Source organism: Typopeltis vanoorti, chromosome 25, assembly GCF_054136105.1.
Source record: "Typopeltis vanoorti isolate ZY-2024b chromosome 25, IOZ_Tvanoo_1.0, whole genome shotgun sequence".
In the NCBI taxonomy this organism is placed as follows: domain Eukaryota; kingdom Metazoa; phylum Arthropoda; class Arachnida; order Uropygi; family Thelyphonidae; genus Typopeltis; species Typopeltis vanoorti.
In genome coordinates, this window is record NC_143573.1 from 49369551 (window position 1) to 49388114 (window position 18564).

At 38.3% G+C, this 18564-nt stretch overlaps 1 protein-coding gene across 1 annotated transcript in view; it reads left to right on the plus strand.

The window, feature by feature from the left end:
* The window catches only part of LOC150092731 (uncharacterized), a 303164-nt gene that overhangs the window by 176870 nt on the left and 107730 nt on the right, over positions 1-18564 (plus strand). The window contains exon 10 of the mRNA XM_090414579.1: positions 10827-10962. Within this exon, the coding sequence (XP_090270705.1) occupies positions 10827-10962 (136 nt within the window). The remainder of the gene's footprint in view (positions 1-10826; positions 10963-18564) is intronic.

The following is an 18564-nucleotide window of genomic DNA, read 5'->3' on the forward strand; positions in this document are numbered from 1 at the left end:
GGAGCAAGCTAACATCACTCCTATCTCAGTATCTCCCATAATGCAAAACACATCTCCTTGCGGATATGTCTAATGTTATGCATTAAGGGAAGGGCCACTACCCACTTTGTGTTGTTCTGTAAGCAACTTTAGCACCCGGCATGCACACAATTTCTGATAATTCAGTTTCTCTGACACAATTTCATCAAGACATGAACGTGAAACTTCTGGAAATTGCAGTGAGAGTGATGTCATAGTGAATCCCCTATTCTGTCAAATCGTCTCTTCAACTGAATGCACCAAATCGTCAGTCACTAAAGATGTTCGCCTGCTCTGTTCATCATCATGCACACTTGTCCTTCCTTCATTAAAAAGTCTTACCCATCTTTATACCACTGAATCACTCACTGCATGTTCTCCATAAACCTCAATAATTTGCCGATGAATTTCAGCTGATTTAATGTTCCTCGCATTCAAGAAATGGATAACTGACCTAATTTTACGTGATGGGCGATTCGATTTTCTTGGGCATCATAAACACACACCAAGAAGTGTACACACTGTGAGAATGTCTGAAGGAACCAGCGCCTTGCTAAGGAATCAACAAACTCAGCATGCATGTGCACCATTGTGATCGCAGCGCTGCAGTGAAAATATTTAAAAATGGAACTTACTTTCTGGATGTCCCTCATACTATCAACCTTCTTTCATCCCCCAAACAGGTTATTTCTTATACTGATGGATCGTTAGCCACAATATGAATAATGGAAGCACTGGTGCTCTTCTTCTACTCCCGAAAGGTGGAAAATTCAATAAAAGTTGGATTTGGGAGAATTGCTTCCAATTTTACCAGAGAACTTTATGCAATAAATAAAACACTCAAAGCCTACTTAAATTAACATCATCTCAACAATCAGAGGGAATTATAAGTTACAGTGACTCAGGATCAGCTATGGAAGCAATCAAAAATGGCAATACCAAGCTCGCACAAGACATCCATAAACTGTTAAAACGATTAAAGTGTTTGGGAAAAAGTTGCATTTTACAATGGGTTCCTTCTCATGTAGGCATTGATTACAATGAAGCAGTTGATAAATTAGCAAAAGAGGCCAGAGAACTCAACCAAGAAACTGACATGATAATGATAACTCTTGCTGATGCTAACACACTAGCAAAATCTAAACTAATTCCACTAAAATCAGGGACACAACACCAAATTCCCAAAATCAATGTGTATACCAACTTGAGTTTTATGTGAAGCAGCAAAGGAATTGTTAGTGCCCTTGATCATATTGTTTAATTTAAGTCTCAGCTATGGATTAGTCCCAAGGGGGTGGAAAGAGGGGAAAATAGTTCCATTGCATAAACGAGGCTCCAACACTGCTGTTGAAAATTACCGGCCGATCAGCATATCAGGAGTCATTGTCAAGGTATTGGAGAAATTCATTAATAGCAAAATACAGCAATCAATAGATGGAAATGAGATACTGTATGGGGGGTGGGGGGGTCAGCATGGTTTTGTGAAGGGTATGCCACAGTGACTTGCTCATGTTTTATAATACAGTGACAGCTGAATTGGATAAGGGTAATGGGTTTACAGTGATACTGCTGGACCTTGCTAAGGCCTTTGACAGGATACCACATGGAATTCTAAACTGCAACACATGGGGATGGATATAGTGTTTGTGAGGTGGATAGGAGGATGATGGTTATGGAGCGATATCAGAGAGTAGTTTGTTCAGGAATAGAGTCCAAAAGAAGACTCTAATTTGTTCATTAATGATATAGAAAAGGATCTGAGAGGAACTGTTTATTTATTTGCTGATGATGCAAAGTTGTGTAGAGCAATAGTGAATACACATGATGTCAGAATTTTGCAGGATGGCTCTGGCTCTGTGTGTAAGTGTTTTTAAAATGCTGAAAAACACTTACACACAGAGCCAGAGCCATTTGTTCTAACGATATAGCTCTGACCACAGAACTCCAATATCTGCACCATACGTTCTTAGCCAACGGCTACAATCCATACAAAATAGATAAAATACTACATAGATCCATTACTCTGCCCTCCCCTAATACACAAGAATAAAATATGACCATTTCTATTCCTTATATCAGAGGTACATCGGAAAAAATAGCCAACGTTTTGTTGAAACATGGCTTTGCACCACTTTCAAACCTCATGTCAAGATGGCAACTCTGATCTGCTCGCCTAAGGATAAACTTCACCCTTTAGCACACCCAGAAGTGTATGAAGTTCCTTGTGACTGTGACTTGGCCTATTATGGGCAAACAGGAAGATCAGTGAACATCCGCCTGGAAGAACATGAAAGATACATTTGCTACTATTACTATGGCAAGTCGGGACTGGCAGACCACACTTTGGACACTCCACACAGGATTAGATGGAGAAAAACGAATGTGCTATTTAGGAGTCGTTGTAGATCTGAAAGGTTATTTTTTGATTCAGCAATGGCTTTGAAGAATTCTCCCAACCTTAACAAATATGGTTGCATTAATTTGCCAAAAATTTGGGAGACAGTTATCCTAAGAAAAACTCCTGCATTGCTGTTTTTTTTTTTTTTTTTTTTTTTTTTTTTTTTTTTTTTTTAAGTTTAGAGGGTGCCAAAAATAGGACTTTAGATCTTTTTGTCTTTTGCAATTATATTGTTTCACTCACTCACTGTCGCATGTACAAGTGTGTTGTGCTCTGATGATGCTGAGTTGAAAATCAGCGAAATATAAGCATTAATAAAACATCTTTGTGAAAAAAGTGTGTGGTGTTGTTAATACCGTGAAAAATAAGTCATGAACAATTCATGTTCAGATAATTTGTGTACATGCCTTTAAGATATTTGCCTGCTTGGATTGAGTAATATTAAACTAAATCTGTATGGTAGTGAATTTTTATGAAAGAAATATGAACCATTATAAAATTTATAAAATTCCTTTCTAAAAACATTTCTAGAATTTCTAAAATTAATAATGCATTCTTTCCTGAGCTCAAATTTAAGAGTATTATTAAACATTTATTTTTAAATACACTGAATTATTATTTGACTTCATACTTTCCATTCATTACTTCATACATAAATAATAAATATTATTTGAGAATGAATGAATGAATGTGAAGTAATTCCTGTCAAGATGATATCCTGATGGGAATAGAAATTTAAGGGTACAGTGTTTTTCTGTGAGTATAGAAAGAACAAAAACAGAGGTTGTGGGAGGGGGGAATGCTACTGATAGCAGGAGAATCATGTCCACCTAAGATAGACATGAAAGAGGGAAATAGTAGCAATGATTCTGAGATGGTGGTTGACGGAAGAGATATTTAGTTGGATGTTGCTCTAAGTCACAGAGTGTGGTGTTGAGGATATGTATAAGTGACTTACATTGGTGAGCAAGGGAATGGTGATTATTATGGGTGATATTAATTAGGGCAGTATAGATAGGAATGAAGAGATTAATAAAACATCTTTGTTTTATTAATCTCTTCATTCCCAAATGGGGATGAAGAGATTTTTTTGGGAAAAGATTTTTTGGGAATAAGGAAAATTATACATTTTCCTTATTCCCAAATGGAATAAGGAAAATTATACATTTTCCTTATTCCATTTGGGAATAAGGAAAATGTATAATTTCTTGAGTGGCAATTATCTTAAGCAGTATGTAAAGGAGGGTATGCTGGGATTGAGGGTTTAAGATTTGATTATTTCATCAGAGGATATGATTGTGAGTGAGGTTTTGCAATTCATTCCAGTTGGTGAAAGTGATCATGAAATAATCACTTTGTGGTAGTTATATGACAACTTCTGTGAGTAAAGGATATATGTGAAATAACAAGGACTGCACAAGATGGTAATAATGGTAATAATCAGTTGCATGAAGAGTAAAGACTAGGCCAGGAAAGTGATTCATTTGGTGGGGACAGAAAAATTACAGTACAAGCAGAAATTAGAAAATTAGGCCAAGAAAAACAAAGAAGAAGAATTATGGCAAGATGATGTTAATTATTATTATTATTACCCCAAGACCTCATGGAGTCAAAGACTCATCTGGGAGGTCCTTTTATCACACATACATCTCATCATACCATATCTTAAACACACTCAAACTCTTTGCAGACACCACACTCTCAGGCAAGGCATTCCAATCATTCACAACTCTGCACGAAAAAAACCTGCCTCTCACTCCCCTACTCACACCCTCTTTATACATTTCCAGGGATGACCTCTGGTTTTCCCCTGATCTCCCATTATTCTCTGTAGAACTTCTCCACCATTGATCTTATAACAACCCCTTACCAACTTGTAGGTCTCTATCATATCTCCCCTCTTCCTCCTCTCCACCAGACTCTGCAAATTACATCTTCTCAATCTTTCCTCATACTCCACATTCCAGAGGTCAGAAACTACCTTAGTTAGTCGCCTTTGGACTATTTCCGACATCTCTTCATCCTTCTGAAAACCCGGTGACCAAATCTGGGTACAATAGTCCATGTGTGGCCTAATCAAAGCCTTATACAACGGAACAAGAATCTTCCTACTTCTACATGTCAGTGCCTTCTGCATCATTCCCAGAAGCCTTTGTGTTGTCTTCACAATTTTGGCAAAGTGTCCCCTGAATTTTAGATCCTTATCCACTATCACCCCCAGATCTCTTATTTCCTCTACCTCCAACAATATATTCTCACCAAGCATAAATTCTGCATCCCATCTTTGTTTTCCAAATTTTAAAAACTTACATTTTGCAACATTGAACTTGCATCCCCATTTCCGTGCCCAATCACTCAATTTATTCAAGTCTTCTTGCAAGGCCACAACATCCTCGCTACTCTTTATGGTTCATCCCAACTTTGCATCATCTGCAAACAACTGAATATCTCCATCCAAATCTTCGCCAATATCATTAATATACAAGTTAAATAGTAATGGCCCTAAAACAGACCCCTGAGGCACTCCACTAGTGACTTTCCTTTTCCTGGATATCGCACCCCCATACACAACTTGCTGATACCTATCAGATAGCCAGTCTCCAATCCAATGCACTAATCTAATATCCAACCCCATCTGCTCTAGTTTGACTGTCAACTTATCATGAGGTACTCTATCAAAAGCTTTTGCGAAATCCATGTATATTACTGTGTATCCTTCTCCTCTATCCAAGAAAGCAATCACTTGATTGTAATAAGTAAGTAGATTACTCAAACATGACCTCCCTTTAGCAAATCCATGCTGTCCATCAAAGATTATACCATTGTTGTCAACCCAACTCTGGATCCTAGTTCTCACAAGCTTCTCCAACAACTTAACCACAACACCTGACACAGAGATAGGCCTATAGTTTGATGCTTGAGTTTGATCACCTCCTTTATGAAGTGGTACAGTCTTGCCCTCCTTCCACTCTTTAGGAACTTGACCAAGTGCAAGACTCGTATTAAAAAAATATGTCAAGGCAGATGTCAACTCTCTAGCACATTCCTTCAGAATACGCGGTGATATATTATCAAGTCCCACAGCCTTATTTACATCTAGTTTACTCAACTCCCCAAACACCTCTTGCTCACTTATAGTCAGTCTCTCCTCCCCATTATCAACTGCTCTCAATCTCTCCATGAAGTCACATTCACAAGATTTAAAGATCTTTATGAACTGCTCATTAAATATCTCCACCACACATTCTGCAACAGCTGTCTTTATACCATTTTCTCCAATCAACATCATCCTTCCATAATCATTCTTTCTTTTGCTGGCTACATATCGAAAGAACTCCCTAGGATTCTTTTTGGCTTCATTAGCTAACTGCTGTTCATACCTCTCTTTAGCTACTCTCACCAACCAAGTCACCCTCCTTGCCTGGTCTTTGTAGACCTCATGAAATTGGTTATTTCCACTTCTCTTATGCTGCCTCCACAATGCCCTTTTTCTCTGTATTGCATGCTTAATCTCTTTATTCATCCATCTCACACCTACCTTATTTAACCTTCTCACCCTTGGAATACATTTAGACATTGCATCTACTAGATAGTTTTTGAAAATCCCCCAAGCTGCATTGATCTCTTTTTCAGCTAACTCCTCATTCCTTGCTACACCTGCAAGCTGTCCCCTGAGCTCTTCATAATCACCCCCCTTGTAGTTCCGCATATACCCTTTTCTCACAGGGGTCCTCGCACTGCTGGCAACCACCCAGGTAATCACCTCATGGTCACTCTCACCAATTGGTGGATGATTTGACACCTCATTTATAATTACATCCTCTGATGAGATGACCAAATCCAAGTCCCTTAATCCTCGTGTGTCCTCTGTTACATACTCTCTGAGGTAGTTATCCCTCAGAAACTCGAGAAACTCATTTTCTTTACTTCCAGTTGCTATCTCATCATTCCAGTCTATATTGCCATAATTAAAATCACCCATAATGATCACCCTTTTCTTATTTGCTTGGCTAATTTGACTATACATTTCACTATCACCACCATCCACATTACCAGCTCTATAACAACATCCCACCAAATATTTGATTCTATTCATCTCTATCTCACACTATACTGCCTCAAAACCACTGGCCCTATTTCCCTCTTGCATCTCTACCTTGTATGATGTCCCCCTGCCTTTTTACCCCCTTCTATCCTCACGAAACATATCATACCCTTCCATCTCTATTCCTGTCAGGATGTCGTCTCCATCCATCATGTCTCACTTATTCCGACAATCTTTGGGTAAACAGACGCAATTAGTGCAACCATTTCATCTTCCTTGTTCCTTATATTTCCAGCATTGGTATACAAACACAACAGCTCATTTCTGGATCTACAGCTAGTTTCACTGATACCACTCACTCGATGTGATCTCTCCATGCTAGACTGGGGCCATTTCCCTTTCTGCTTCTTCATTTCAGAACCCTTTTCAATTCTAGCTGTTTCCTCTTGATCCCTAGTCATCCCATTCCTTTCCTGCCTACACATGCTCTCACCTCCTCTTGGAGCATCCACCTTTCTCACGCTGTGTACCCCTGTCCACCCTGAGCCTTCCCGTAAGTAGTAACTGCTTCAGAGGATATAATCATATATGTCAGAGGACATATAGGACATAGTCATATATGAATAGTCAATACCTTGACTATTCAGTGAGCAGTTCATCAAGTTGTTTCATCCTCCATGTGAAATCAGAAGATGAAGTGTAAAGAATGAAATGAGAGATGGTAAACCATCTCTCATTTCATTCTTTATACTTCATCTCTCATTTCATTCTTATGTAAGCTAGGCATCATCAGTAAGGTAATAGGAAAGCTTAGGTGTTGGATTTTATTAATAACTTATTTTCATGATATTACAACACCAAACAAACTAGATTATAAAAAGATGTTTAGTAACTGGCTTATATTTCACTGGATTTCAAACCTGCATCTTCAGAGCAAAACAATGTGTTACAATTTTCATGTGACAATGAGCAAGTTAAATAGTTCAAATTGTAGTGGACAAAAGATTCTAATGTCCTAATTTGGCACCCATTAATGTTGTAAAAAAGAAGTATTATATTGTGTATGAATTGATTTTAGAATAACAGTATCTCAAATTTCTGGCAGATCAATATAACCATACTTATTAAGATTGGAAGAATGCTTCAGAGCCATTGCCAATACTAAAAATAATCTTTTTAACCTGATAATGACTTCTATATAGAGCATTGATTTTCTTCCATCTAATCCTGTGTGGAGGAGGTGTCCAAAGTATGGTCTGCCAGTCCAGAAGACTTCTCAGAATAATGGTAGTGAATGTATTTCTTATATTCTTCAAGGCAGATGTTAACAGATCTTAATGTTTGTAAATAGGCTAAGTTACAGGGAATTTAACTCCAGAATATGCTAGAGGTTGGTGTTTGTACTTAGGTGAACAGATCAGAGTTGCTAATTTGACATGTGGTGAGAAGGGTATAAATTATGGAGACTTCTATGAGGAAATTTATATGGGGAACTACAATGCTGGTGATTTTGAGAAGCTCAGAAGCATCTTGCAGCTGTAGCACGGAATGAGGAGTTGGGTGGTTCATTGCTGCTTGTATGATATTCAAGAACTATCTAGTAGAATCAATGTCTAAATGTATTCCAAATATTGGAGGGTTAAATAAGGTACATGTGAAATGGATGAACAAAGAAATTAAGCATGCAATATAGAGAAAAAGGCATTATGGAGGCAACATAAGAGGAATGGTAATAATCAATTCCATGAGATATGCAAAGGCCAGGCAAGGAGGATGACTTGGTTGGTAAGAGTAGAAAAAGTTCAGTATGAGGAGCATTTAGTTAATGAAGCCAAAAAAATCCTAGGGAATTCTTTCGATATGTAAGCAGCAAAAAATAAAATAATATTAAAATAATAATAATTATTATTATTATTATTATGGTAGGATGATATTGATTGGAGAAAATGGTATAAAGATAACTGTTGAGGATGATATAGTTGAGATATTTAATAAGCAGTTCATAAAGGTCTTTCATTCTTGTGAATGATGCATCATTCAGAGTTTGAGATCAGTGGATGAGGAGAGATTGATTGTGAGCGAGGAAGAAGTATATGGGGAATTAAGCAAACTTGTTAATAAGGATGTGAGACTTGATGATATATTACCGCATATTTTGAAGGAATGTGCCAGAGAGTTGACATCTGCCTTGACGTATTTGTTTAATATGAATCTTACATTGGGTCAAGTTCCGAAGGAGTGTAAGGAAGGCAAGATTGTACCAATTCATAAAAGAGGTGACAGATATCAAGCATTAAATTATAGACCAATCTGTGTGTTAGGTGTTGTTGGTTAAAGTGTTGGAAAGACTGGTGAGAATCAGGATTCAGAATTGGTTTGACAACAGTGGTATTATCTCTCATGGACAGCACAGATTTCCTAAAGAGAGGTCATGTTTTAGTAATCTATTTACTTATTACAATAAAGCGATGCTTCATTAGACAAAGGAGATGGATACACAGTAGTATGAAGATTTGCAGGTGATGAGGAGAAGAGACTGACAGTAATTAAGCAAGAGGTAATGGGCAATTGAGCAAACTTGATGTTAATAAGGCTCTCGGACTCGATAATATATCACCATGTATTTTAAAGGAATATGGTAGGGAGTTGACATCTTCTTTCACATATTTGTTTAATATGAGTCTTACAGTGGATCAAGTTCTAAAGGAGTGGAAGGATGGAGATTGTGCCACTTCATAAGGGAGGTGACAGAAATCAGGCATCAAATTATAAGCCTATCTGGTGAGAATCAGTATACAGAATTGGGTTGACATCAGTAGTATTATCTTTGATGGACAGTATGGATTTGCTTAAGGGAGGTTATGTTTTAGTAATCTACTTACTTATTACAATGAGGTGGTGGCTTTATTGGACAAAGGAGATGGATACACAGTAATATACTTAGACTTTGCAAAGGGGTTGGGGTAGAGCAGATGGAGTTGGATATTGGACTATTGCCACGGATGGGAGATTGACTTTCTGATAGGTATCAACAAGTTGTGTGTGTAGGGGCAGTATCCCAGAAGAGGCAAGTCACTAGTGGCATGCCCCACGGATCTATTTTAGGGCCATTCCTGTTTAACCTGTATGTTAATGATATTGGGGAATATTTGGATGGGAATATTTAGTTGTTTGCATATAATGCAAAATTGGGAAGAATTGTGAGGAGTAGAGCAGATACTGTGGCCTAACAAGAAGACGTGAATGGGCATGGGAGTGTGAATGTCAGTTCAATGTTGCAAAATATAAGGTTTTAAAATTTGGAAAACAAAAATGGGATGCAGAATTTATGTTTGGTGAGGATATATTGTCGGAGGTGGAGGAAATAAGAGTTCTGGGGGTGACAGTGGATAAGGATCTGAAATTTAGGGGACACGTAGCCAAAATTGTGAATACAACGCAAAGGCTTCTGGGAATGATGAAGAGGACACTTACTTGTAGAAGTAGGGAGATTCTTGTTCCATTGTATAAGGCTTTGATTTAGCCACACATGGACTATTGTGCCCAGATTTGGTCACCTGGTTTTCAGAAGAATGAAGAGATGTTGGAAAGGGTCCAGAGGTGACTGACTAAGGTAGTTTCTAACCTCTGGAATGTTGAGTTTGAGGATGGATTGAGAAAATGCAACTTACAGAGTCTGTGAACAGGAGGAGAGGGGAGATATGATAGAGAACAAGTTATTAAGGGGGTTGTTAAAGGATCAGTGCTGGAGAGGTTCTGCAGAAAATAGTGGGAGTCAGGGGAGAACCAAAGGTCATCCCTGGAAACTGTATATAGAGGGTGTGAGTAGGGGAGTGAGAAGCAGGTTTTTTTCATGCAGAATTGTGAATGATTGGAATGCCTTGCTTGAGAGAGTGGTGTCTACAGAGAATTTGAGTGTGTTTAAAGCATGGTATGATGAGCTGTGTGTTTGATAAAAGGACCTCCTAGATAGGTCTTTGAATCTATGGGGTCTTGGGTAATAATAATAAATGTCTCAATCATGTCACCCCTTTCTCTTTTATCCACCAAAGTGTGTAGTTTATATGCCCTCAGTCTATCCTAATAACTAACATTGTAAAGTCCTGATATAATTTTTTTTTTATCCAGCTCTGTACACTCTCCATCGTTAAATTATCCTTTTCAAATCCCAATGGCATTTGTTGATGAATATTATAGAAAACAGTTAGGGAAGAACAAGTTGCTGAAATAAATCTTTGCACAGGTATTTTATAGAAGATTCCTGGATACTGGTAGTACTTGAACATTTGCTTATTACTTAAAAATATCTGTTACTTTAAAAATAACTCTGATAATTTTCTAATAATAAGTTTAATATGATTATAGCTTGAAGTTGCGTATCAAGACTGACAAAAAGAAATTTGATTTTCTTGATGAACAGTCTCTTTCATTACCATCTGAAATCAAAGATAGAAAAAAAAATGTTATAGATCAAATTGAAAATGGACAACAAAATGTTAAGGTAAATGTATTATTATTATTTGAAATACTTATATAATTCATGACATGTAAATTTGCAATTATTTAATAATAACATTTTCCTGTATTCAGATTATTTCTAAGAGCTCATCCATTTGATTTGATTGCCTTAATTTTTATAAATGCATTTAATATAGGGTATATTCAAAAGATGAGAAAACTATCTGATAGTTTATTTGAGTTGTTGTTGTCTTGTCCTTTAGAGTCTTAGATATTTCCATGTGCTGTTTGAACTGCTTTCACTATGTCAATGATTTTGTTCATATAGAGCTGTTGTTCAGGATTAGAGTCTATTGCTTGCAAGGCTGCTGTAATTTCTGGACAGGTAAAAATGTGAGTAGATGTCAGTTCAGTATAGGGCAGTTATTGTAGTTTCTGCATGTTCTCATATCGTCCGTATTGATCTTCATTCCTCTATACCTAGCATTATCCCCTCTAGACTCTGTGCTCAGCATTACCTGATGTTGTTCCCCTTCTCCCAAGTACCCATTCCCACTCATCTGGAAAGATCAGCAATCTTTTCAGATGCCTGCATCCTTCCTCATTCAAATGCAAGCGGTCTCTCGCATACAATTCCTTTCTGTCCTCAAACACCCTCCAAGCATCCCCATATTTCAATCCTCTCCTCTGACATATTCTAGCTATTATGTTATTCAATTTACTGCTCTTCTGATCACTATCATACCTAGGCAACAGGCACACTATCTTTCCTCTCTGCGTCTTCTTTCGTACAACCTCAAGCAAGAATCTCATATCTCTTGCTGCCCAATTTACATTACCTCTCAAGTCATTCGCTCCTACCATCACAATCATCTCATCCACCCTTTCACCCCTCTTAATTGCCATAGCCACAATTTCTATCATTCCTCTAGGCAAACAATCCTCACGCATCCTATCTTGCACACGATGGATCATTGAGTCCCCATACATTACACCTCTTACCACCCTGTTCCTCGATTGCTCACATGCATTCCTCACTCTCCCTCCTCCAACACTTTCTCTCTGTGTTTCCCCTTACCTGCCTTCCTGACATCACTCTATCCCTGGTTCCAGTGCTCCCTTGCATTCTTCCCTCTCTCTCCTACTGTTTCCATTTTCTCCTCTTCTATCATTCTCATAACTCTCTCTCATTCCCTCTCTTCCACTTATCCTATTCTATCATTCATAAAACTCTCTCTCTTTCCCTCTCTTCTACTGTTCCTATTCTCTCCTCTTCTACAATTCCCATAACTCTCTTTCATTCCCTCTCTTCTACTGTTCCTATTCTCTCCTCTTCTATCATTCCCATAACTCTCTCACCCGTACTCTGATTCACCTTGCATTCGTCTCTTCCATTCGTCTAATCTGATCTTTTACACTTCTCATCTCATTCCCTAGACATCCGTCTGCTCTTTCAACTCATCTATCTCTCTCTCTCTCTGCAAGTCAGCCACTCTTATTTGCCTTTCATCTTCCCAGTTGAGACCATCTCTGAAATCTTCACAATCATTCAACCTTTCCAGACTTCCCACTCTCATTATTTTATTCATATTTCTCTCGCTATTCTCGCTGCCTATCATACCACTCATTTCTCTACGTGGAGAATCTCCCACCTCTGACTCAACGAGGTCAGTTATAGTTATCTCTAACTCACCAAGGTCCTCCCATTGCCTGCATTTTGCTCATATGCGTATTTTCCCTTCTCTCACCTGCCACTATACAACCGCCAGGACACATACATTCCACAGGTCTCGCATGCTACAAAATCCCGTATTATATCATGCAAAATGGAGTCCTTAAGGGAAGAACTTGGTGATATACCATTTGCAATTTTAGCTTCTGCTGCTGCCATTATTCAAAATAGTGCCGAGGAACTATTACAACTAAATGCTAAATAAGTAAGTATAACTATAGGTATGACTATCAGTGGCATGCCCAGAGGGGGGTGCCAAGGGGCCATGGCTCCCCAAAGAAAAAGGAAAAAACACTAGAAAAATTTCCAAAAATCTTTTCCTAATTAAAATTAATTTCTTTTATTTATTTTGTGTTGTGTCTTCTATTTCTATACTACTTATGAATTAGCGATTATTGCAGATGCTCAGTCATAGTTTGTATGTGATGTGTAGTGTGTATTATCAAATCATCTACTGAACTCGGGGACTCTCCCAAGATTAAATCCTGAGTGCGCTACTGATAGCTATATAAGTGAAAGTTAACTATAAGCATAAAACATATTTAAGTATACTAAATATCTAAATAATGAAAACTTATGTTATCTTCGTCTTCTCTTCCACCGCTATGCATTCGATTCCGACCCCATCTTTTTGGTAACCAAAATACACAATATAGAGACAACAACTAACTCCAAAAACAACCACTGAAGGGACACTTGTATTACAGAAATACAACGTAGCACAAATCTCGACAGAAGTCACACTATTCAAAAATACTATCAGCAAAATTCTTCACAACACCTCACTTAAAAACAAAAATAAACTTGATTACAATTAAACTGTAACCATTCCATACATTAAAGGGATATCAGATAAAATAAACAGAATACTACAGAAATACAACCTTAATGCTACCTTTAAAACTCCTGTAATATTAAAGAACTTATTCAACTCATCCAAGGATCTACTTCCTCTGCTGGCCTACCCTGGAGTATACTGTATGCATTGACCTGTAATTTGCCTTATATAAGTGAAATAGGATACACAGTTCCGATCTGAAAAAAAAAAAAGGAACATAGACAGCACATTAAATTTAATAACTATGGTCAATCCAGCCTTTCTAATCATGCACTGAATGCTTTACATAGAATTCCCTGGAATGGCACCTTGTTTACATTACACCAAAATGTGGTACGAACGTAAATTTAAGGAGGCTTGTGAAATTCTTATCAAGTTGTAGTCTCCATAATTTGTCTGAAATGAAGACAAAATTAATGTCATAAGTAAGCTGCAGGATAATAGCACAGTTGGAAGAATGATAGGACAATTTGATTCTGATCAGAATGTCTGAGTTTGATTCTGATCATAATGAAAGGATTATTTATGTTGGAAGTTTTTTCACTTGGTTAGACTATAAATTAAAAATTTGTTTAATCCTTTATCCAAGTGTAAGCAAACAAAGTTTGCACCTAAAGTATCTTCAGGACTAGGGCAACTCGTGGTAAAGGTGGATCAAGCTTCACATCACTTGCCTTAGTATCCCATAATGCAAAGCATATCTCCTTGTGAATATGTATGTGGATATGTATAATGCTATGCATTATACATAGGTAAATATGACTTCTGCATTGCTTCAACCTTGGTATCACCTCTAGGTCTGGCTCCCACTAAAGAGACCTCAATAAAGGTCGAAACCAGTCTGGATAGTGACCCTTCCCATAATGCATAGCATTATACATGTCCGCAAGGAGATGTGCTTTGCATTATGGGATACTAAGGCAGGAGATGTGAAGCTTGATCCATCTTTACCACGCGTTGCCCCAGTCCTGAAGATACCTCAGGTGCAAACCTTTCTTTCGTTACACTTGGATAAAGGATTAATCAAATTTTTAATTTATAGGAATATTTATATGGGCTTTTTCAGTTGCAGTCAAGTTAGCTAATCTCATATGGAGATTACTGGGTTGTTTCTCTTGGACTGGAAAGTTTGGTTTTTCATCCTGTATACAGACAGTTCAGATTTGCAATTTATTTGTTGAAGGTTTCCTGGATGATTCAATTAAAAATGCCAAGAAATTATATTCTTTTATCCAAATATAAGTAAACAAAGTTGACACATGAAGATCCTGAACTCATCAAAATCTCATCGGTAACTCTTCTCATTGACAGGTAAAAACCTATCACCAAGCAGAACCTCTCTCTCTACTCACCAGAATCAAGTCCAAAAGCAAACATTATTAAAATGTCATTAGTGTGAACCAGACACAGAAGAGATAGCAAGATTGAAGTGATGCAGAATTCATATATATCCCATATAGAAGTAATGAAAAGGTGTAACACCTTATTATTAAAATACTCTGGACTTGAGCAATATATATAGAAAGTTCTTTCACTTGGTTATCAATTTAATTAAAACTGTCAGGAAATTATATTCTTGTTTAATCCTGATAGATCAGAAGTGTCCTATTTATTTCAACTTCCACTACGAATTAGACATTTTGGTTTAAGCTGTTAAGAAAGTCATTGAAATTGCAAAGGAATTCCTCAGAGCTTTGCCAGATAATGAATATATTGTCTATGTAGCCAAGCCAAATTCTGGTGGTTTTTATTATTATTATTCAGGCCTCCATGGAGTTAAAAGAATCATCGTGGGAGGTCCTTCCTAAGAACATAAAGTCTGTCAAGATTTATCGAGGGGAGGTCCCCCTTAAGAAACACAAAGTCTATCATACCACTCCTTAAACTCATTGACCGTTCTCGCTCTCACCACTCCATCAGGCAATGCATTCCACAGTTCAACCACCCTCCACGCAAAGAAACCACTTCTCACCCTCTTGCTCACAGTTTCCTTTCGTAACTTCCAGGGACGGCCTCTTGTAATCACTCCTTCCCACTGTTCAACCAAGCGAAAGAACTCCCCAGTGTCAACCCTGTAACCACCTCTCAACAGTTTAAAAGTCTCAATCATATCACCTCTCCTTCTTTTATCCACCAAACTCTGCAGTCCACATTCCCTCAGCCGATCCTCATAACTATGCTTGTACAGTCCTGAAACCATCTTTGTCATCCATCTTTGTATCCTTTCCACAGTTAATTTATCCCCTTTAAATCCTGGGGACCAAATCTGAGAACAATAGTCCAAGTGTGGTCTGATCAGAGACTTATACAACGGAATGATAACCCTTTTATCTCTGCAGGTCAGTGTCCTTCTCATAATTGCAGTAATCCTGTGTTACCTTAACCACCTTTGCAATATGTCCCCTAAATTTCAGGTTTCTATCAATCATCCACCCCAGATCTCTTGTCTTCCCTACTTCCTCCAGTATAACTCCTCCCATAGAGAATGCAGCATCCCATTGATGTTTCCCAAACCTCAAGACCTTACATTTTGCTGCATTAAACTGATACACCCATTCATTTGCCCATCTATCTAGCTTATTCAAATCCTCTTGCAGGGCTGCCACATCTGCACTATTACTAATAATCCTTCCCAGCTTCGCATCATCCGCAAACAACTGAATATAATCCTGCAATCCACTGGCAATGTCATTGATATAAAGGTTAAACAATATAGGTCCTAGTACTGAGCCCTGTGGGACCCCACTTGTAACCCTCTGCCTCCTTGAAACTGCTCCACCATAAACAACTCTCTGATACCTATCAGACACCCAATCCTGAATCCAGTTGACCAATCTGACATCCAGACCTATGTGATGCAACTTAAATATCAGTTTATCATGTGTCACCCTGTCAAGGGTGATGAAAGGCCAAGGATGAAAAGCCAAATGGCTATTTTTCTGGCGAGGTTGATAAGTTAAGTGGATAAAAATCCCTTATTGTTTTTTCTAAGGCCGGGTGATGAAAGGTTTTCTAAGATGAAAAGCCGTTTGGCTTTTCATCTTAGTTATAATACGTTATAATATAATATAGTGACACACCTTTCTGGCATTCGTATAGCGAAAGTATGTAAGTTCTTTTCACTTAAACTCTGATATTCTAGGTCTAGCTACTCACTGATGAGACCTCAAAAAAGGTTGAAACCGGTCTGGGTGGTGACCTCTCCTCATAAGCAGTACTACATCTCCTAGGAGCTGTGTGTTTTTAGATTATGAGAAAATATCAAGAATAGTGAGGGATCTTGCTCCACCTTTGCAACGAGTTGCCTTGGTGTGGCACTACCAAGTGGTCACTTACGCTTGGATCCGCCGACATGAAACGTTCAGATCGTAGTTTTCGATCTTAGTTTCGCTTACTGGCTGAAAAACAATAAGGGATTTTTATCCCCTTAACTTATCAACCTCGCCAGAAAAATAGCCGTTTGGCTTTTCATCTTAGTTATAATGACTCCAATAAAGTGCTCATTGAACAATTCCACTATGTCCTCTGCATCAGTCACTCTATTCCCATTTTTATCTCACAATATCATTTTTCCACAGTCATTTCTCCTCCTACTGGCCACATAGCTAAAAAATTCCCTAGGATTTTCTTTGGATCTTAGGGCTAATCTCCTCTCATATTCTAGTTTCGCTTTCCTTACCACACTAGTCACTCTTCTAGTCTGTGTTTTATATTCTTCATGCATCTTCTCTTCACTTGTCTCCTTATATCTCTTCCATAGCCTCTTTTTTGCATGCAATTCCTGTTTAATATTGTTTGTCATCCACTTTACTCCAAATTGTGTTCTCTTCTTGACTCGTGGTATACAACTTACCATTGCTGCTAACAAATATTCTTTCACAATTTCCCACGCACTAATGATATCCCGGCCTTCCAATTATAATCACCTGCTTTATAATTCCACATAAGTTCCCATCTTTTTGATACTCCTGCATGTCTATTCATTTTCCAAGACAAAACCATATGGTCACTCTCTCCAACTGGTGGGAGAGATGTCATCTCAGTTATTATCAACTCTTCTGATGCTATAACCAAATCCAAAACTCTTGAACCTCTTGTTCCCTCTGTTACATGTTGCCTAAGACATTTGCCCCTCAAGAATTCTAGAAATTCCATTCCCTTATTGCTACATGCATCTTCCTCTCTCCAATTTATACTACTGTAGTTAAAATATCACATAACAATCATTCTTCTTGCACTTGCCAAACTTAACTGTCTAAACATCTCCTGGTCCCCCATCCTCTGTGCTCCTGGGTCTGTAGCAACATCCCACTAAATATCCTGTCTTGCCTACCTCTACCTCACACCATATGCTCTCAAAATCATTTGTCTCACTTCCTTCCAAAGCTTCCACTCTTAGAGGACATAGATCATCACTTATCATAAGCAGTACCCCACCACCACGCTTTCCCCTCCTATCCTGACGAAAAATGCTGTACCCAGCGACTTCTATTCCTGTTGTTATATCCCCTTCTGTCAACCACGTCTCAGTGATCCCAATAACTTTTGGCCAGGCTGATGCTATCTGTGCCACCAATTCCTCTCCCTTATTCCGGATACTCCTGGCATTAGTATAAAGCATATAAATGCCGTTGTTTCTATACCCAGCATTATTCCTTCTAGACTCCACTGGGCTCAGTGTTACCTGATGTCGTTTCCCTTCTCCCAAGTATCCATTCCCACAAGAGGCCACCCCTGCTATCATCCTCCCTGGGACACACTGACTCGTTCAGAACAGCAATCGCTCCAGATGCCTGCATCCTTCCTCATTCAAATGTAAGCGGTCTCTTGCATACAATTCTTCTCTTTCCTCAAACGCACTCCAAGCATCCACATATACCGGTCCTCTCTTGTTACACATTCTCGCTATTATGCCATTCAATATCACCGCTCTTCTGCTCAGCTCATCATTATCATACCTGGGCAACACGCACACTATTTTTCCTCTTTCTGTCTTCTTCTGTACAGCCTCAAGCAAAAATCTCATATCTCTCGCTGCCCGACTTACATTACCACTCAAGTCATATGTTCCTACC